Source organism: Silurus meridionalis, chromosome 22, assembly GCF_014805685.1.
Source record: "Silurus meridionalis isolate SWU-2019-XX chromosome 22, ASM1480568v1, whole genome shotgun sequence".
In the NCBI taxonomy this organism is placed as follows: Eukaryota; Metazoa; Chordata; class Actinopteri; order Siluriformes; family Siluridae; genus Silurus; species Silurus meridionalis.
This window is the reverse complement of record NC_060905.1, coordinates 5763545-5785794: the sequence shown is the minus strand read 5'-3', so window position 1 is coordinate 5785794 and position 22250 is coordinate 5763545. Positions and strand designations below refer to the sequence as shown.

The 22250-nt window shown below is 40.1% G+C and overlaps 1 protein-coding gene across 2 annotated transcripts in view; it reads right to left on the bottom strand.

Annotated features, from left to right (window-relative positions):
- Positions 1 to 14072, bottom strand: part of pde4a (phosphodiesterase 4A, cAMP-specific) — a 61370-nt gene extending 47298 nt beyond the window's left edge. The window contains exon 1 of one of the 2 annotated variants that reach the window (XM_046834731.1): positions 12589 to 14072. In XM_046834731.1, the coding sequence (XP_046690687.1) occupies positions 12589 to 12881 (293 nt within the window). In that variant the 5' untranslated portion in view covers positions 12882 to 14072. The remainder of the gene's footprint in view (positions 1 to 12588) is intronic. The other variant, XM_046834730.1, reaches the window with a different exon arrangement.
- Positions 14073 to 22250: the final 8178 nt, after the last annotated feature.

Sequence of the window (22250 nt, the reverse complement as noted above, 5' to 3'; positions counted from 1 at the left end):
TCTTTCATTAGACGACATTAGCTATAAGTCTTAGCTATTTGTAAAGAAAATGTGGGGAATTAGGGAAATTAGGGGTTTTGGGGTTGGGGGTTGGGGATCAGATTCATAATAAGAATACTTAATTGAACCCACAGGGAAATTGTTAGGTGGCAGTTGCTCACAAATTACAGTAAAAAATAATGTATAATATAAGAAATGTAAAATAAAATATAAATTTTCAATATACATATATATATATATATATATATATATATATATAAAACTATATAAAAAAAATCTTAAACTTCAGCCTAAAAACAGGTATATAAATGGGTGAAGGTGGTGGTGGGGCAGCTCACTGGCACCCCCTCAGCTGGTTGCGCCCCTGGCGACCGCCTAGTTTGCCTATGCCTAAAAACGGTTCTGTCTATATCGTCTATATCTATGTTGTCTATATGTTTATGTGTTAACAAAGTATGTTTGGGAACCACTCCAGGAAGGTGTGTAATAAGTTTTGTTAAGCTATTAATCTGATTTCATGCTCTAAGGTAAATCCTACACCTTATAGCATGCATTGCCAGAACAATAATCTCTTTGTTTGCTGGAAGACATTGTAGCTCTCTGGAAGAATCAATTCGAAAAGACAATTAAATGACCGCCACGACCCAACCCCTGTCCTTGTCATAGCAGCCAAGAGCAAACACCAAGGACTCCTCATCATGGCACAGCTAATAAGATTTCCAATGCTTTTTCCCAGCAAGCCACATGAGATCTGTCTGAATCGAAGGTCTGGAATTATTTTCGTTTACTGGAGGCAGGGGCTCTGAACTGGAAATTGTACACATTTTAAATAGCTCTGCTAATTAAACAAAGCATCTTAACAGGCTGTTTGCAACAGGGGGGTTGCGTGAGAGCCATTGACTGCTATATTTCTGTCTCGGGGTTTGCATGGCTGCTGACTTTATCTTAAAAGTGCTGTTGTGGCCTTTGATGGATGATGAAGAGCAGGATGAAACATTGTGTACAGTGCTGGTACCATTAGCTGTATGTGCCCAAGGGGACCATCGAAAAGCAATAAGTGAATTTTCGAACGGCAGCCAGCTTATTCAGACACTGGTGAAACGAAGGAGAATGAGGGCTTATTCACAAATGATGGAAAGGGAGGAGTGGTGGTCTGTGAGGATTTCAAACAACAATGGACAAAAAATAGAAGATAGACTTCGAGATGTGTTATTAACTCAGTGGTAAATACAGGAGACAGCTCCAAAGAGAGAGAGAGAGCGAGAGAGAGAGAGAGAGTGTGTGTGTGTGTGTGTGTGTGTGTGTGTGTGTGTGTGTGTGTGTGTGTGTGTGTGTGTGTGAGAAAGAGAGAGAAAGAGAAAGAGCATAAGCCACAATGTAATTCGGACGGGTCGAGAAGAATAGCAGAAAAAGTGATGACAAAAGGAGAGCGAGAGGGAATTGTAAGCTGGTGAAAAGGGAAATCAGACAAAATTGCACAAGAAGGAGAAGAGAAATGCAGTGAAGGATTACGACAGAGATTGAAGTCAGTAATTACGGAGAACAAAGACTCCTATAGGGTGTGTAATTAGAAAACAAGGAGATGAAAAGAGGCAGCAAAGATGTTCAATGAGGAACAAGCAGCCTCCGATCCAGACCGCATGTACACAAGTGACATCCTGACGAATGAGAGTTGAGGGAGTAGTAGATATGCTACCAATAATAAGACAGGAGGAACAGACAGCAAAAGAAACAGCACCGTCTGCCCTAATGCACAAGAAAGTGTGTACAGGCTGAGTTCTGAGAATGGAGATAATGCAAACAGCCTACGGCGATGCATAAACCTTTAACCTTTGCCCAAGGTGGTAAAAGGGTAAAAGGTTCGCGAAGAGGCTTTAAAAACGAATCTCCGCATCCTGACGAGAGAAGACAAAGCTGTGTGAAAGAGTCATTTGTCAGAGCAATTATCCTGCTGACACGAACATTAGGTTATAGTTAATGGGCCCGGGATTTTCTTACACCTGCGAACAACATGCGAATTACAAGTTCCGAGCTAATTATTCACAGGTGTGTACAACTGCTCACACAAATCTGATAAGGCGCTAACACGCTGCTGAGCATTTCAAATGAACTAAGTTTTGTCTTTAGGTGAAGGTTAAACTTAAATAATGTTTGATTCTGGGCCGAGGTGGAATCAACAAATGCTCCGTGTCCCACTTTCTTGGTGACTGGAGCGTGTTCGGCTGGTGCTCTTTTGATTATCTAATCTTTGCTGCATCCTCTTCAAAATATTTGCATAACACTAGTTGATGGAAATCCATAATGGTTCCTATTTTCTTTTCGCATGATGGGCTTTTTTTATTGAAAGCCACGGACAGTTCTATTTTTTAAAATGCCACACTGATAATAGCAACGTACATTAGATGAAAGATTCCAACTTATATCCTGAGACATATCACCTCTGGGCTCTGTGAGACATCGCAAATATAAATCGGCTTCACTCCGAACAGCTAATAAAATGCGTTTGGCTTGATGTGTCATGACAACACATTGTACATCAGGGAATTAAGACTTCATTTTGCCTTTTTGGGGAAATGTATTTATTTTACACGTTCACAAAATGAGTAACCATAGCAACAGAACTGCAGGCTGAACGGTTCCTCTGTTCACTGTCGGTCATTCTTTTAAATTTTTTCCCTTTTTTAATCTTTCTTTTCTTTAATTTATTATTACCAGTAAGTACTCGGATTACACTGGGTCATAGGCCATAAATAATTTTCCCCGTACACATGTACACATGCATTCAGACACACAAATACGAAGGAGAATTTATAATGTGATTAATAAAACGTCTAGTCAAAGAATTCGCAGCTTATATAATGTTCACAAGTGCAGGGTGTACCCAGGTCTGCCTTTTTTATGATCAATAGCACCTATTCAGTAACACACACACACACACACACACACACACACACACACGCACAGACAAATGCACACACAAATGCACACTCCTGGCCAAGAAAATGGGCCAAAAATGGCAGAATATTAAGCTTTTAATGGTTATAAAAGCTTCGTATGATTACCAAATAATCTATCTATCTATCTATCTATCTATCTATCTATCTATCTATCTATCTATCTATCTATCTATCTATCTATCTATCTATCTATCTATCTATCTATCTATCTATCTATCTATCTATCTATCTATATGCAGCATATATGCAGCATAATATACAGTATACACATAACATTATGACCACCTGCCTAATATTGTGTTGGTCCCACTTTTGCTGCTAAAACAGTTCTGACCCATCGAACATTAACAGCATTACCATCCTCAGCAGTTTGAGCTACAGGAGCTCATCTGTTGGATCGGATCGGGCCGCACTGTCCAGCCTTCGCTCCCTACGTGCATCAATGAGCCTCGGCCGCCCACGACCCTGTCGCCGTTTTACCACTGTTCCTTCCTTGGAGCACTTTTGATAGATTCTGACCACTGCAGACATAAGAGCTGCAAGTTTGGAGAAGCTCTGGCCCAGTCGTCTAGACATCACTATTTGGCTCTTGTCAAACTCATGCAAATCCTTACGCTCGCCCATTTTTCCTGCTTCCAGCACATCAACTTTAAGAACAAAATGTTTACTTACTGCCTAATATACACCACCTACTAACAGGTGCCATGATGAAGATATAATCAGTGTTATTCACTTCACCGCTCATAATGTTATAATGTCATACTGTTATGCCTGATCGGTGTATATCAAAGCAGTGGGGGGGATGATATAGAGATACAGACCAAATCATAATAACATGGTCGAGCTTTTGTGTCTCAGAAAAGTATATATAAATGTGCAACTGTATCTACACAATAATACACATCACTCTACATGTTGATGGAATTTATTGGTAACATGGAATAATGGAATAAAAGTAAAACTTATTTACTTTTAATGTCCGATTGATCCGATTACAACATCATATTTTCTTATTTATGAAAATGCCCAGTTGAGAGTATTTTTAACAAACCATGAATGTCATGAATTCTACAATGACCAGCTGCAGTACGATTGTGGCACAGAGCTGAAAACAATCGTAGCAACCTCTAATAACAGGGTAACGTTTAAGCCCTGGCAGCACGTGTCCATCTGTAAGGATTGGTCGTAAGGATATGGCCAGGCTGTAAGACAAAAAAAAAAAAAATGACATACCCCGGGGATATACGAAGTCTTGAAGGAGAAATGTCATGTCAGATTTGTTGACCTTTGTGCTTGGTCGATGCTATCACCTTACAGATTTTACAGAGCAAAAGGACACCGTAAATACCATCACCCACAAGGTCGCACACGGCTCACACCCTCACACCACATGTGAAAGCCTTTGCATTCAAACTACGTGTAATAACAGGATTTGTATATATGTGTGTGTCCAGCCATACTAATAATCTGCATGCTGTTATTAATGAGCTTACCGAGCGGTATATTGATATCGATCATTTTATGTCACACTCTTTTGAAGCGCATTCATTAATAATATCTTACAGCCTACAGCTACACTATTGTGTGTGTTGTTTACACCATTGTTACCCTGCTCTTGACATTTTTGTGTGTGTGTGTGTGTTTCTCTGTGTGTGTGCAACCGCTCTATTGTACTCACTTTGCTCAGCTGAAAGGCAATTCGTTTTGTTTTTTTTATTACCCAACCTTCTATTATTCAACCGATCCTTCTTCTATTGTGTATGTATAGTCTATAGTCTATGTATTATTGTGTGTATAATGCACATGTCATAGGCAGTATATTGTATGGTATATCCATTTCATGGCTATGATTGTAATCTCTCTGGACTTTGTGTTATGGATGTGCTTGCTGATTAAGTGAAGGCTTGTTGTCTCTGTACTTTTCTTCACTGAAAAATGATATCTGGTAGCTGCCGTAGGATGTTTGACAGCTTTTGTATAAAGCCATAAACGCAGATTGCAGCTTCTCTTGGGCCACACACACCAAGTACAATTAACAGCTCTCTTTTTCTCGTACCAGAGTATTGATTTGGACACTGAATCAGACGTTGTGCCTGAATCTTTATCTCCCACATCGTTCTGCGTTTCTAAAGACTGACTCCTTTTCTCTACTTTGTCTCTCTTTCCTCCTTATTTGTTTTCTGTTCCTTATTTTGGTACTAGACTTTTTTCTCTGTTCTACTTCTTTCTGTCCTACTTCTACTCTCTGTTCTTCCGTTCTCTATGTTCTACTTCTTTTTTCTTTTAGACCAGTTTCTCTGTTCTATTCCTTCCTATCCTACTCCATCTCTTTCTTCTTCTGTTTTTGTTCTCCCTTCCTGTTCTTCTCCTTCCTTCTGTTCTTCCCCATTCTCTCTGTTATTCTCCTTTCTGCTCTTCTTATTCTCTTTATCCTTCTCCTTTCTGATCTTCTCCTTGTGTCTGTTCTGCTCCTTCTTGTTCTTCTCCTCCTCTCTGGACGTCTCCTTCCTGGTCTTCTCCTGCTTTTTGTTCTTCTCCATCCTGTTCTTTTGCTCTTCTCCAATTTTCTCCTACCTGTTATTCTCTTTCTTTCTGTTCTTCTTCTCCCTGTCATTGCATCTGCTCTTCCCCTTCTCCTCACTGTTCTTCTCATTCTTTCTGTTCGTCTCCTTCCTGATTTTATCCTTCACTCTGTTCTCCTTCTTTCTATCCCACTCCTTCCTGTTGTTCTCATTCTTTCTATTCTTCTTCTTCTCTCTGTCCATTTCCTCTCTGTCCATCTCCTTCGCTCTGTTCCTGCTCTTTCTCTCATTTATGCTCCAATACTTTTCTTATGTGTATGTTATCATGAGAAGTATAGTGATGTCCCTTTTAAAAAAGTGATATGAAACAATTCATTTCAGAATACAGCAGATGCAGAACTTTATGCCTCAGTAAATGGGGTGTATTATGCTACTGGTTAGGCAAATTCATGGAACACTTAACGTGGGTGACAACCTAAACATGACACAGAACTTCTGAATGCATGTCTGACAGAATCAAATCTTTTTCAATTATGATTTAATGATAGTGAGGATCCAGTTTAGAAAGTCACCCACACATGTATATCTGAAACTTGTTCCTGCTTTTAACCGCTGCCTACATAGTGATGTCAAAGTTCTTCAGTGTGTTCTGCGTTGAAATACTCGATTCTGCTACATAATCATGGAACCACTTCATTTGTTGGCATGTGGCTTTGTGTGTTCTGCTGCCATCTTTTTCTCCTGGTATTAAAAAAATAAATAAATACAAATTAATGAGCCAGTTGTATTCTCCCCTGGATTCAGACCACACACAGAACACATAGGATATAAAAATAAAGCCTCTGCACTGCCAAGGCAATACCTTGTCCAGGTTCAGGACTATAAATACAACAGAAATTGCTAACTGAGAAACAAATACATCCGACAGAAACCAATGGAAGAAGAAGAAGGTTTGAGCCCCGGGTTGCCCAAACGCCACCATGGACCCATAGAATTTAATTGAAATCTGTCACCGTGCTTCCACTAGAATGATACGCACAAGTTTGCACATACACCAGCTTCTGAACACTCCATCTATATAGAACAAATCACCTGCATGTCTTCTCTCACCACATCCATAAACCTCCTCCTTGGCCTTCCTCTTTTCCTCCAACCTCAGCGTTCCTCTCCCGATAAACACTAAACCATCTCCTGTGTTTGTGTCAATGCTACTCTCTCTAAGGTTTAAAGACTGTAGTGAGACCTGCAATGTTGGTTAGTTTAGAGTTCAAACTCTAAAAGTTAAGAGTCTTGACATTGCAGGTCTCACAGTGGTCTTATAAACTTCTCCTTTCACGTTTCCTTTCACTCTAGCAAATCTATTACATTCACCCTTCTATCACATTTTAGTATACACTGATCAGGCATAACATTATGACCATCGGCCTAGTATTGTGTTGGTCCTCTTTTTGCTGCCATAACAGTTCTGACCCATCGATCATTAACAGCATCAACTTCTTCAGTAGTTTGAGCTTCAGGAGCTTTGTTGGATCGGACCACACGGGCCACTGCACACTGGGAACAGCCCATAAGAGATACAGTTTTGGAGATGCTCTGACCCAGTCGTCTAGCCATCACAATTTAGCCCTTTTCCATTTAAATCCCAACACGTGCCTATGTTTCCTGCTTCTAACAAATCAACGCTGAGGAAAAAAATTAAAATAAATAATAATAATAATTTTTATTATTATTATTATTATTATTATTATTATAGTAATAAAAAAGAAGTCTTGTCCTACTGTTAGAGCATCAATGAAAACAAGCAGTAAAAGTAAGGAGTCATGAATTATGAATGATGGAAACTACTGGAATAATTTAGAAGTCACAATTATTACTAAAATATACTATATATCCAAGAAGAATAGGTGGGACATAAAACAGTGATGTATGATAAGTTTTTGGAAATCATTGTGCTCAGGGATAATTCGCTGGAAACATAGGCTTGCACAAGTATGATAAATCAGGCTTCACACACTAGTGATGAGTTGAGTGGGAAAAAAATCATTTAGAATTTAGTGGCCAAGTCTGTGTGTTGGCATTACAGCAAGAGAGAAAGAGAAAGAGAGAGAGAAAGAGAGAGAGAGAGAGAGAGAGAGAGAGAGAGAGAGAGAGAGAGAGAGAGAGAGAGAGAGAGAGAAAGTGAGAGAGAGAGAGTGCTCTGATTGTTTCAGATTGGCTTAGATCGGTCCTTCTGATTGCACTGTAACTAGACACTCCTGAGGCTTTCATTTCCACCAGATTAAAAAAAAATAAAAAATAATAATAATAATAATTAAATACAAAAATTCACCTTAAAAAATTCTGAGCTATGATGGTAATCCTGTTATCTTAAGAAATGGAAAAATTTTTCCTTTTTTTTTTTTTTCCTTTGACATTGCCTCGTGCATCTGAAAGGGCCTTGAACGGTCAACATCGAGGAAGCAGATGTGTCAGATGTGAGATGTGTCACTCTTGAGCAGTCTTTGAGTCGCCCCGGGCTTTAAGCGGCAGATGACACTCTGAGGATGTGCCGATCTCGACCTGCATGTTAGTCAGGCTTCACTATGCAGCTCAGACATCCAGCAACCTCTTAATAAAATGCAGAAGATGGACAACAACAAGAACAAAAAAATGAACCTGCACAATAGAAGTTCTCCCTCCACCCACCCTGTATGTGAGCATAGAGGTGATGGTGCTGATTAGCATCCTCTGCTATGCAGCACCCTCCAGTCACACACCCACACATGTACACTCAAACTCTAATGCTAAATACACGTTACATGTAAATGAAGGCACACACACACACACACACACACACACACACACACACACACACACGCAAATTGTACGGTTGCACAACATGAGCAGAACAGAAAATGTCAGCACTGGGGGCAAGAAAAAAATCCTTTCGCTCTTCACAATATCATCATAGATCAGATCATAATAGGCTTGAAAATGCCTCCTCTTAATAATTTGCACAGAATTGACAGATACCATAATCAAATATGGCAGCGCAAACGTGATACACATCAGTCACTCAGTCAGAAAGATTGATCGTGAAACAATGATTCAAATTTAGGATCAATCTGCAATATCCTTTACCCGGAGGTGGCCATGTCCTTTATTACTACACTTAACTATCATATTCAGGGATTTGTACTTTACCTCAATGTAACAGAAACAGATTCCCTCGAGCTCCTGTGTACGACTCGTTTCATTCAGAAAACCGTATTTCCGCTTACTGCAAGGATTTGTGCAAGGAGTGTCTGTTAAGCTCATCTACTCTTCATACTGTAGACTGTTTTGAAAAATTGAACAAATTCAATTTCGTATGGATGATAGTGATATTGTTCAACTTTATTGCATTAAACTGTATTTGGGGAAAACACTTTAGAATTGTAGTGATGAAAATCTATTTAAACTCAATTTAACTTAAAGGTTAAATACATGAGTTTATTTAAAATTCACAATACGGTTTCCTAATTATGATGAACCTCCTGTTTCATATGTATTAATTGTGCGAGAAAAAAAAAATTCTGAATGATTTGATTTTGTAGCTAATGGATGGGGCGATCTATTGCTGTATTAAACTATATTCATCAATAATGATGAATCTCCCTGGATAGAAGAAACTCAGAATTACAACATATTCATTCTCTGTGCGGTATGAGGTATGAAATGTGGGGGAAAAAAACATGAACAAGTTGGCAAGCTAAATGGGACAATCCAATCTGTATAATGGAGTAGTGGAAGCTAATGCTTATAAATACAGTATAAGTCACTGTGTTTTAAGTAGCCATGTTGGTTTGACTCCACTTGCTGAACTCAGGGTTGATAAGACGTCAAGAGCTTCCGAGTAGGAATTCCGAGTTGAGGAGGCACGTTGTTTTTTCCTTGTTTGAGGTCGAATTACTATATTTAATCGAATGCAGCATATAACCTAGGCTATAAATTCTGAGATAATTAGGGTACAGTGCTGCTTAGTTAAATGGTACATTTACATGTATGGCATTTGCAAACACCCCCGATCCAGAGCAACTTACATTTGAGCAGTTAAGGGTTAAGTGCCTTGCTCAAGGGCCCAGCAGTGGCAACTTGGTGTTGGTGGGATTTGAACCTGTGACCTTCTGATCCAATTCCTTAACCACTGAGCTACCACATACCAAGTACACCTAGTAAACCTTCTGAAAGCAGACTCACCCATGGTTCTTTTTAAGTGAATGCACTCAAATACACACACCATATGGATGTGCAATGACTTGAGCAAAGCAGCTACTGACATAATATTCTACTTGCTGCGACATCCACGCTTCATTCTTCCTCTGATGGGTTGCCCTCAGAAAGGGCAGGGCAGGTAGAGTCACCACAGCTGCACTAATACCTGAACCATAACACCTGTACGTGTGGCCTGTGGCCTGCAGCCTGGTATAAGTAGCAGTATCCTGATTCCAGTAAGCCTGTAGTTGGGCACACTCCCATAAGCCGGCTGTGTGTGCCGTCTGTGCACAACCTGGCAGGAAATAAGCCAGGCTCTGGGCCCTTCACCTCCAACTGGCCTCTCACTGTGTTCCTTTATTACTGTGTTACTGTATTACTCCCCTCTATGCCTACAGCTGGTGTGTCTGTGGAGATGTACAGTATGTGCACCGTACAACAGCGACATGCAAACGCAAGACACTACACCCACACTCATTCCTCTAAGAGAACAAGAGCACACGATATTTAGAAGTGATATTTAAATAAGTGTGAGAAGCTGTAGAAATGTATACGGATGTCTGGCTTGTGCCAAGAGCTGAGTTGTGAGAACTGAATTTGTAGGCAATTCAACAGAATTCAAACCATCCATCAGTGTTGGCATGTGATAACCACTCAGCAATTGATCTGAATGTTAACATGAAAGACTGCATGATAACATAATAGCATCACACTGAATTAATTGACTCAATTCGATTCAATCCAGTTCTACTATCGTTTCTTTTTAGCAAAGCCTACACATAACACACACATCATAACCTTGTGCTCCAGAACATTTGATCAAATGCACATTATCAACATGTTCTTTTAATAGCATGAACAGCAGCTATGCTAATTTCTCTCCACTGCTTCTCTTTCTCTCCCCATCCCGAGCCATCCTGAGGTTGCTCAAACCCAATAACGTCCCACCTCATGAAGATTATGGACCTTTATAGAAGTAGATGCCGACCCCGCGAACATCCCGAACCATCTAGAGACGTACCAGTGCCAATTGGATCCCACTTCATGTGTGGAGTTTTGACATTAGACCTCCTTGAGTGTTTAAAGGCTCTGGCATGGAGAAGCTGGTGTTGGATCTGTGATGATCGCAAATGTTGAGCTATTTTATGAGTTGCTCAGTAGCTCCTAGTTTTATAAACCACACTGACTGTATAAGACTGTAGAAAGAACATTACTTATAATCTTATACTCCAGTGCTCATGTTAGTTCTCACTCTCCAGTGTTCTGTATTGGTTAAAGTCTAAAATCACACTCTTGATGTCACCCAAATAAGGATGGGTTCCCCTTTTGAGTCTGGTTCCTTTCAAGGTTTCTTCCTCATAACATCCAAGGGAGTTTTTCCTCACCACAGTCGGCATGGCTGCTCATCAGGGATAAATACACATCGTTCACCTTAACTGTTAATTTCTGTAAAGCTGTTTTGAGACAATGTCTGTTGTGAAAAGCGCTATAGAATAAACTTGACTTGACTTGACTTCTATTTGTTTAGTGGTTTTAACAATGGACATTGTCCAAGAGCAGCTTTACAGTGATAAAATGCTATGAAGTTTGAATTTATGAGTTGAGTGCCCATAAGTTGATCTCTATTGAGCGAGAGTGGCAAGATCTCTGAGATGGTCTAACGAAGAAACCTGAAGAAGAACCAGACTCAAAAGGGAACTCACCCTATCTTACAATTGTGTAGTTTATCAAATATAGTGGGCTCATAGCTTAATGTAGCATGCTGTTAGCTAGATTCAAACCTGATCACTTTACTTTTGAAAAGGTCTTGAAAGGACTTCTCAAAACATCTTGTGCGTTTGCCCTCAGAGACTTTTTTGGATCAACTGAATGCATTTGTTTGAGTAATAAAAAACTGAACAAATTCAATTTTGTCGTGATGATAGTGTTGTGCAATGATGATGTGCAATTTTATTGTAATAGACTGTACAGGAGGAGGTGGTAGCTTAATTGTTAAGGCATTGGACTTCAAGTTCACTGGAGTTCAAATCGCAGCCATACCATGCTGACATTATTGGGCCCTTGAGCAAGGCCCCTACCCCATAGCTGCTCAGATGTCTGCCAAATGCTATAAATGTAAAATAACTAATGCAAGTATAAATGTAATTTAGTAAAAAAAAACCAATGTACTTTAATTGAACATCTAATTTAATAAATAAAGAGTTAAATACATGAGTAAATTTAAGATAATTGATTTATTTTTAACTATTAAGTTAAAAATTAAGAACACGTTTGAAATACACAGTCACTTAAATATGATTTGATTATGTTTTTGGAAGCCTCCTGTTTTGTATTTTAATTGTATGTAAGAAAATGTCAGATCCTGAGTGATTGGATTTTGTAGCTTTTGGCGACTTAATGTTATTTTTCAGCTTGGAAAGTCGGAATTACATCATATTCATTCTCTTGCCATTTTAGCTACAAAGTGAGGCGAATAAACTTGGAGAAAAAAACAAGTGACTCAGAGGTGGATTCCCAAGCAAGAAAGATTTCAGTTTTTCATCTACATATACTGATAAAAACTTGATCTTGAGGAGATAGGGCTTTTTCTCTATAGAGTTGTGTAGAGTTGCATCATCATTAAATCATTTCTAGTTCAGGGATCCGATGAGAACCAGATGATGTCCCACATATTTGTGTATGACTATGGAATGGAACTTGAACTGACACTGGGAGGGAGTCGGGTATGTAAAGCTAAAGCTGAAGTGTCAGTCACTCTGTGCGCTCTCGGTTCTCAGTGCGCATTACTTTGGAGAACCGTTTCGGCCCTGTTACGCGTTCCGGGGAGAACCCGAAAGCACGTAATACGCAAACCCGTGAGCCGTGTCTTCCCTTACCGTTTGTTCCCAGCACAGTTCCCGGTTGATGTGCTTGTGGTACCATGGAAAGAAGATGGCCAGGACATGCGGGACTTCTTGAGACCGGGCCGGTCGCTCGTGTCCATGGCGTCGGCGCGCTCCATGTGCGGGTGATGATGGCGATCCGTGTCGGAGTAGCCGCGGTGCTTGATCCGGATCGGAGTTCGTGGTTGTCTCCAGAGGTGTTGAGGAGGCTTCAGGGTCGCCTGACCTTCCCGAGGCACCGGCAACGAGAGAGACAGGCTCTTCTTAGAGCACGGCGGCACTTCCATGATAGTGCAAATAAAAAAAGACCTGTTCCAAATCTAGGGTCTGTAAGAAAAGCAATTCCTTTATGACCTAAATAGTCAAAAAATAAAACCGGTTCCGGTCCATGGCTGGCTCTTCTCCATGTGCGGCAGTGGAAATATATTCTCAGTAACTAATGTCCAAGGCAGTTTGGATAATATTATGTGCTTTCTTCTTTCTTTAAAAAAAAAACATAAACAAGAGACAGTATCAAAAAATCACACAGACGTATTCAGTCAAATAAATGCTGGAACTCATCACAGTGTGCGGACAACAGGTGAACACGATCTGCTCTCCCGACTCCTGACTCCTGAACATGTGCACGGGGTCGGAATTCAGAAGTTGCGGATTCGGGGGTAGAAAAAAAGCCCCTCTCACAAGCGCCGGGGCAAGACGAAGACGCGGCCACGGTCATTTACACGTAGGCGCGCGCGCGCGGACACCAGAGCGCTCGCATGCACGCACACCCACTCACCCCCACACGCACACACGCACATACACGAAATCTCCACTCAAGTTTGTCTCCTGGAGCGACGAATCTCGTTCATTCACGGCGCAGAAGAATTTTTTTATTGCTTCTTTTTTTTTTTTTGTACTAAATGTTGGTTATTGCAGACTCGCAGTCAGCGCGCTCGCGCTGCTCCGCTGGCTCCGGTTTTATTGCTGCTCACAGAACACGTCTGCGCCGAATCACTCCATCAAGTGAGGACGTTACAAAAAAAAGAAAAAAGAAGGAAAAATATTATACAAAATAAATCAATACAAATTCTGTTTGGAGCGGAAACGAGAATAGAAGTGGCGAGATTAAGAGGGGCGCTCGCGCTCCGCACGCTCTCCGTGCACCTCCGCGCGAAAGCTCCGCGCGCGCAGGTTCGTGTCATGAGCGACTCGAGATGTTCAGCGTGGGATGTGCAAATCCATCAACGCCTTGTTGTTGTTGTTGTTGTTGTGTTTTTTTCTATTATTGTTTCTTGAATTTAAGATTTAAAAAAAGACAAAACATCTGAAGGTTTGGTGAAAATGAAGCATGATGCCAGCTCGTGCACTTCTCACTTCTGTGGCTATCTCGAGCTTTTCGCTCAGGATTCAGTCTCTCCCTCTGTGTGCGTGCGTGCGTGTGTGTGTGTGTGTGTGTGTGTGTCTGTCTCTCTCTCTCTCTCTCTCTCTCTCTCGCTCTCTCTCTCTTTGTGCATGTGTGTATGAGTGTGTATGAGTGTGTCTCCGCCTACTTGAGTGAAATTGAGCATACATTAGGACGTGCCATCTATGCATTTTGGATTTTCCAGGGTTAGGCTGAAATCCACTACCAGGGGGATTTGTTCTCTCTCTCTCTCTCTCTCTCTCTCTCTCTCTCTCTCTCTCTCTCTCTCTCTCTCTCAGGTGTGCACTCTGCAGTTTAGGGTAGATTAAGAGTGATTATATATTATTGAGCACTTTGAATTTGCCCGAAGACTTAGAGACGCATTGCTGAAACAGATAGTGATGGGAAATGACTGGATCATATCTGAAGGTCAGGAGTAAAAGCCCAGCGTGTTGCCATGTTGTTGGTTTTGTCGCAGTGTTGTACAGTAACGCGATCTGCTGCTTCGCCTCCTCGTCTCTCAGCACGATCAACATTCCATCTTTATTACAGCAAACAGCTGTCGCATCTGCATTCTGCATTCACAAAGAAACCAGGAGATTAACATAATTACATATTTATAGAGGTGCACTAAATATCAGGGTCCCTTTCCCTGTACCGATACTGATACTTCTGATATCAGACCATCGATATCCATCCAGCCATATATAATAATAATAATAATTATTATTATTATTATTATTAACTGTGTGATTATAAAAAACAAAGCACTTAAATAAATATTATTACTGATATTATTTTTGTAATATTTTTATTATTACAATTATAATTTTAATAGAAATCAAGCAGAGTGGCAGAGAGAGAAAGTGAGAGTAAGAGAGAGATTGCAGGTGAATTTCGTGCATCTGTGCCATAATAAAGCTGTTGATGTTTACTCCTTGTGCCATTTATTGTTATATTTCTCATTTTAACATTTCTCTTTCCCAGTTTGCTAAATTGATCCATGGCACATTTATCAAAATTGCCCATTTACATTAACAATTACATTTGCGGCATTTAGCAGACGCCCTTTTCCAGAGCGACATATAAAAAAGTGCTTTGAGACTCTAACTCTAACTAGCCCACCTGTACCTATTGAACTAAATAAAAATAATACTGGGTCTTTTGCCAATCTTGGACTGTCCACTCATTCAGGCTGATTCTGTGCCAATGATCTCGCCAGATGATCCAACTGTTATGTTTGCTCATAACAGTTGCAAAGCATGCTTATTTGAGTTACTACAGAATTCCTGTCAGCTCAGAGCAGTCCAGTCACCCTCATAACCTCATTAAGGTGTCCATGTTGTAATTTACAATTCATTTAAATTATAGTACTGGAGCAAAGTTCTGTTGAACTTGAACTGAAAGTAGGGGGCGGTATGCTCCTCAATTTAACCCCTGATTATCATTCTGAAGTGTTGAGTTTGTGCAGCACATCAATAGATTACACCCAGATACAATATCCGTGCAAAAGACACTTGACTTTCCCAACCGTATGTGGTTCTTTCCCAGACTGTAAACACCAAGTCGGATGCACATAATTGTATTTGGGTGTGGTAACATCACCAAAATCTGTTCCAGCAAAAGATATGAAGATATGGTTTACATGGGCTATACAGGAAGATCTTGAGTTGCCTGCTATAGAGCTCTGACTTCCACCTTATTGAACACATTTGGATGAATGTGAATGCTGACGGCACCCCAGGCCTCCTCACCTCACATTGATCAGTACCTGAATTTACTAACACCATTGTGTCTGATTCTGCAAAAATCTCAACAAACACACACCAAAATCTAGTGGAACATCTTTCCGAACATCTCATGCGAAGGTTACCATAACAGCAAATGGGGACAAAATGTGGAATGGGATGTTAAAAAAGAACATACAGATCTTATGGGCAGGTGTCTACATATACGCCCTTATAGCATATTCCAGATGAGAACATAAGGGTGTGCTGGAAAGTGAATAGGAGCACTTATTCATACTAAGAAAGGGCAATGAAGTAAATGTTTCGGACTTTTATCTCACATCGAGTTGCTTCTGCAGTCTATAAATATTGGAATTCCTGTTTAGCAAAAAAAACCAAATTACTATCACTTCAAGAAACCTAAACAAAAGTCTAGGTCGACCTTCAACGTCACTGGGACATCTTTGTTTTGTTTAAACTAATGGGAAAAGAGTGGTTGCTTACCAAACCCAGCTGCATCTTGTCAGAATCAGCTGTTTCTGAAGTCATTCTTTCATCCTGGAAACATGGGATTGAATACAGCTTTAAATTCAACAATAGCACTTCAGTGCTATCGACTCGTCCCTCCTTCTCTCAGGGTAAGAGTTAGGTATACAAGACTCCTTTCTGTTCTGGCACAGAGGTGGTAAAATAAACCTCCCCTAGATGTCTGAACATCTGGGTCAATACCTATCTTTAAAAGATGGGTGAAGGCCTACCTTTTCCTTTAAAACTTAAACAGAGCTTTTTTTCACAGTTTGTTTTATATCTTTATGGGTTTTTTTTTTTAACATTTGCTATTATTCCTCTCAAAAGAGTTTGGGCTGATGGGATCCTAAGTCTGTAACCTAGCGAACCAGTGTTGATTTATTCATCGTCAGAAAATCAAAGCACTTTTGTACGTCTCTTTAGATAAGAGCATCTGCTAAATACTGCAAATGTAAATGTGACAATATGTCAATTTTTCTTTCCCACAAAACACTTTTTGTAACTTGATTTTTTTGTCCGATCCTACCAGATTTCGGTGCTGTACTGTAAAATTAGCATTCATCTCATTTAGTTAGGCAAGAGACTCTCTTGCCTCTAACGCTCTCTATTTTGTAGAAGAGAGACCAAAGGGAATCCTCCCCGTCTGTCTGTCAGATAAATGGCATAATTAAAGTATCAAGGCTGATGAGTTTGCTTCGCCAGAAGGTCACGAAAGACGCTTTTTTACCAGGCACTGTTTTCTGCTCTGCTATCTTCAAAACACTATTGAGTGCACTTAACGTCTGCAAACTGCACAAACACGAAAGGTGATCCACCCTTGCAGTGCCAAGGAAGGTTGTTCCTGTCAGTGCCTTCCATTACACAACTCCAGACCTGACATCAGGAAATGATGGGTACTAGAACCTCCCTCCTTCCCCAGGGAAGGCTGAGGAGGGGGGATTAAATATTAATCCTTTAACTTTTTGCCGACCTTGAAGAACGGGCTAGTGCATAAAATGGCAAAAGTGTCGATGGAGGATTCAGTGCCAGCGTGTTTTCTCTCGGTGCTCAAAATAGACTGACGATACTGACAGTTGAATGCAGTCATGCTTCTGAATGGAGCAAATGAATTGGTTCCTAGCGGAAAATTTTCCCTGGTTTACAAAAAAAAATGACACCAAATATAGCCTGTAATGGAGGAGCTTGTGCTCAGTTACTTAAGTCACAAGGCTGCAGTCGAGCTGAAACATTTAGTTTGTCTCAAATGCAAGTCCATTAACTGCTCGTTCAACCCTCCTCCCCTTCACCTTCCCCCAAACTAATCTTAGACAGCGTCTGCACGTGTGAAGAAGTAAAGAGCAGTTTCTGGAGGAGAGAAAACGTCAGGCCATCTGCGGTTTTCAGGAGGAACAAGCTAAGTGGCCTAATTGCTCTTTGATTGAATTGAAGACCTTGTGAAAGCCCTGGATTTCTGATGGTACTTGATGGAGCTGGAGACAGGGTCAAGTGTCAGTGTGACCACACACCCGACTGAGCAATGCTGCAGTACACTCAACACCATTACACATCCAATCCCATTGGCTTTTAGTCCATTATCATATCTCAAACCCTGTGCCTTCCCTTAGGCAGCTCTATGTTTACTGTTAAGCCCTTGGAGTGTGGAATAACCGAAGCTCAGATGATGATAAAAAAAAAAGAATTTAAAAGAAGCAGGCGTTATTTATGAGCAAGAATAACGATGCGTTCCTGCATTCTGACGTGTGTCTAGTGAGGAAAGCGTAGATGTTGCTGCGAGCACCTTTTAAAACCTTCCGGTGGCTTCAGCTTTCTGCCAGTGGGTATTTTGGAAAATCACAGGTTCTGCAGCAAGAGGCAACACGGGCGGTGTGCAGGGACTGTGTGGGTGGAGGAAGGACGGGTGGGGGTACAACATGAAAGGCAGAAATCTAAAATGTGTGTGACAAATATGTCCACTGTGTTGCCTTGGTTTCCCTCTGGGAGAATCCAGGATATAAGAACAATCTCAGGCATATTTATAGCAGTAGGGATGTGAGCATGAAAGCATGACATGTAATAACAGGCATAGACATCTTGTTTTAGATCTGGTTTTATTTTATTTTCGATTTCTTCTTTTGTGTCTGTGCAGCCAGCAAGAGAAAGCTTGGACATTCATTTATTAATTTGCTTTTTTTTTTTTTTTTAATGGAACTTATTAGAAGGCAAGGCAGCACTGCCTGCCAATGAGGTCATGCAAGCTAGAATTTAATATTTTTATATGAACCAAAATAATATACAGTACAGACCAAAAGTTTGGACACACCTTCTCATTCAAAGAGTTTTCTTTATTTTCATGACTATGAAAATTGTAGATTCACACTGAGGGCATCAAAATTATGAATTAACACATGTGGAATTATATATGGAATTATATACATAACAAAAAAGTGTGAAACAACTGAAAAATGTCATTCTAGGTTCTTCAAAGTAGCCACCTTTTGCTTTGATTACTGCTTTGCACACTCCTGGCATTCTCTCGATGAGTTTCAAGAGGTAGTCACCTGAAATGGTCTTCCAACAGTCTTGAAGGAGTTCCCCGAGAGATGATTGGCACTTGTTGGCCCTTTTGCCTTCACTCTGCGGTCCAGCTCACCCCTAAACCATCTCGATTGGGTTCAGGTCCGGTGACTGGAGGCCAGGTCATCTGGCGCAGCACCCCATCACTCTCCTTCTTGGTCAAATAGCCCTTGATGCCTTCAGTGTGACTCTACAATTTTCATAGTCATGAAAATAAAGAAAACTCTTTGAATGAGAAGGTGTGTCCAAACTTTTGGTCTATACTGTATCTTATTAAAGCTGATCACCTTTTTGGTTGTATTTCTTCTTTAATTTTAATAGATGGTTCTAAGCGTTCTGTCTTTTCAATTAATCGTTCATTATGGACCCGGTGTCGCTTAGAGCCTTGTGCTTGTCTAACTATATCTGCTCACTGAGGCAAATTGCCAAGTCTGAATATTAGTCAGAGGTTATAACCTTTTTAAGTATGCCACTCAATGCTTGCTAATGAATAAAGAATAGTTGATTTAGCCACTTTGTTATAACTTGCTAAGTCAGTAAGTGTCACTACACCTGCTCACAGACACAATATCGCCAGTCTGAATCTTAATCAGAGGATATAACCGTAACCGAATATTCTTTAAGAAGCTGCTCAGTGCTCGTTCATGCATAACAAATAGGTGACTTTGTTATAACTTGCTAAATCAGTGATAGTAAGAAATCAGAAGGTCCCAGACATTGTGCACTATGCTCCATCCGTTCATGAGCCTTTGGTATGTACTGTCCTGGTCATAGAGTTGTGTTAATACCAGACTACATAATCTATAATATATAAATGATTTCAGGAAATTTTAGGGTTGATCAAGAATTTGACATTTATTTGCCAGGCAAATATCAATAAACAAATGCCAAATCTAAAACAGATAATAGTAAAAAGTTACACAACATGATCAGCCTAAAACCAAATAGTTTAGCAATGCAGTTTACAACAGAATTGTTAGAGTCACTGTACCTGGCAATAGAGACATACAGAGACTGTGTGGGAAGTTCTGACTACAGAATGATTTCCTAAGTGTTTCACTAAATGTCCTTAAATACCATCATAAACACTCGTAAATTCAAAGTAATAAAAGCTTTGCAACCCCTTTATTGGCACATGAGGTGACCTAAAAACCAAATACCACCTAGAGTAAAAACCAACACCTGATAAAGATCTTCTCCAGGACAACTCTCACATCAGAAGTAGAGAATCTTTTCCCCAACCTGAGATCCTTATTTTTTGTCTGTTTTACCTGAGATCATATTTCCAATCACATTGAGACCTTTAAAATGATACCAAACATGTAAAGGTAAAATTCATGCGTTCCTAAAATGTAATAATTACAGTATGAAATTATATAGTAGCTTAAATTTCAAGAACTTCCAAGTCACCTCTCCATGACCCAGCCATATCCCCAGGAGGGAAAGAGGGGGGCTCAAGGATGGGTGAGAGGGCAGCTGAACAAATGGCTTTCTCTCCTCAGATTAAAGAGATTTCCTCTCCTCTCCTCAGGTCTGGCCTCATGAAGATCCATGGCAGTTCTCAGAATCTGACCTCATGGAGAGATCTGACCATCCCTACAACCTCCACTCTTCTGGAAAGATCCACTAGATTTTGGAGTGTTCCTGTGGAGATTTGTGCTCATTCAGACACAGGAGCATTTGAAAAATCAGGTACTGATAAAGGTGAGGAAACCTGGGGCGCAGTCAACGTTCACATTTAGTCAAATGGTGTTCAATAGGATTGAGGTCAGAGCTTTATAGCAGGTGACTAATGATCCACTCCAACCCATGTAATGCAGATCTTCATGGAGTTCGCTTTTTTGCCCATTTACTGTATGTATATATATTTTTTTCTTCAGTTTGAATGTATTTATTTTTATTGTTTTACAGCACAGATCAGGTGTAAAAGTCCTGTACTGTGATGTTTTCTTTTTGTGACAAATAAAATATAAATCTTAGGACTAAAAAATAAAGAGGTACATTTGACTACATCTGTTTTCTAAGGAGTCATTTTGGGCAGCATGCAGTGAGAATCTCACTTTCAGAGCCACTTGTTTATCTCTCTGATTTGCTTACATGTCACATCTACAGCAGTCCTGCATCATAAGTCGGCTTGGCAGTGGTTAAGCAATCAGTGTGGCACATTAATCTAATTAGAGCCAAAGAGCACCAGTTTCCTGAAGTGGTCCTTGTCCTCAATTAAACCGTATAAAAGGCGTCGAAAAGACAGCAGACATGAACAAAGTCACTGTGAAAGTCAGGAGATGAAGAACATAAAGAACATGTGGCATTTAATGAAATAGCCAATCCAGACCACCTGCCATTCCACTGTAAATGTTCAAATATCTGTGTCACTTAGGGATTAAATCAGATGGAAAATCTTTTTTTTTTTTTGCTTTTAACATTTCTGATAAGCTCTTCCTTTGCCATTTAGGGAGGAAGGAAGGCCCTAGTGGAGAAAAAAAGGTCATTTAAATTCCATCCGCATCACGCAGTTGCCCTGCTCCCATCAACATTTTTTTGCTCCCTGCACAGATACACTATCACCATGAAAATCTCAGCCTTTGGTGCTGACAGCAGGGTGCACACTGACTTTTTCCCAGCCAGCTAGATCTCTGTGTGATGGCCTTTTCTCACCAGCCAACTCTATTTCCCTGCTGGTCCAGAAGCTCTGGCCAACCACATCAGCCAAAACACACAGAGCTGCACAGCAAAAAAAAAAGCTCCCTCCATAATTTACTCCCGATCAGGGAATTACAGCTAAGAATGAAATAATAAACATGACTCCCTCTTAATTCTTTCTGAATCCATGAGAACCAGAAAAGAACAAAACAATTATAACCCACATCAAGACCATTATTTATTTTTAAACTAAGGAAAGAGATTTGTAGTTTAAACTAAAATCTCACATGGACATCACACTGAACATAAGGTTCTGATTAGTATTCCCACCACACTCCTATTACACAAACAAGGAGTACTACAGCGTTGTTGAAGCCTTACATCAGAATTTATTTACTTTCTGTAATCCTACTATGACAAACTCACAGTACGGGAAATTACAGGTTTATATCAACACTATCGTTTCTATAGTAATGGATAATTCACAGCGACTTATTCGTCATTTTCTTCAAGGAAATGTTTGATTTTGTGCAGTGAATGTCTGCAGGGTGAAAAACATTGCTGGTTCTTGCTTATGTTCCATACCTCGGCCGCCCAAAATATTTGTGTAAATGTTTTAAGGTAATTTTGGTATTTTTAATTATGTAAATCAGGAACCCAAACTGAGCTTTTGTTTCCACACGGGCAGTTTTAAATGCCGATTTTTTCGGGGGTTTACTCATTAAAAAAAATTGTTGCAGGTTTTAATTTCGACTTTATATTTTTGTAGTAAAAATGATTAAACAGAAATGTGTGCTGCTTCAACCACGCCTTTATGAAAT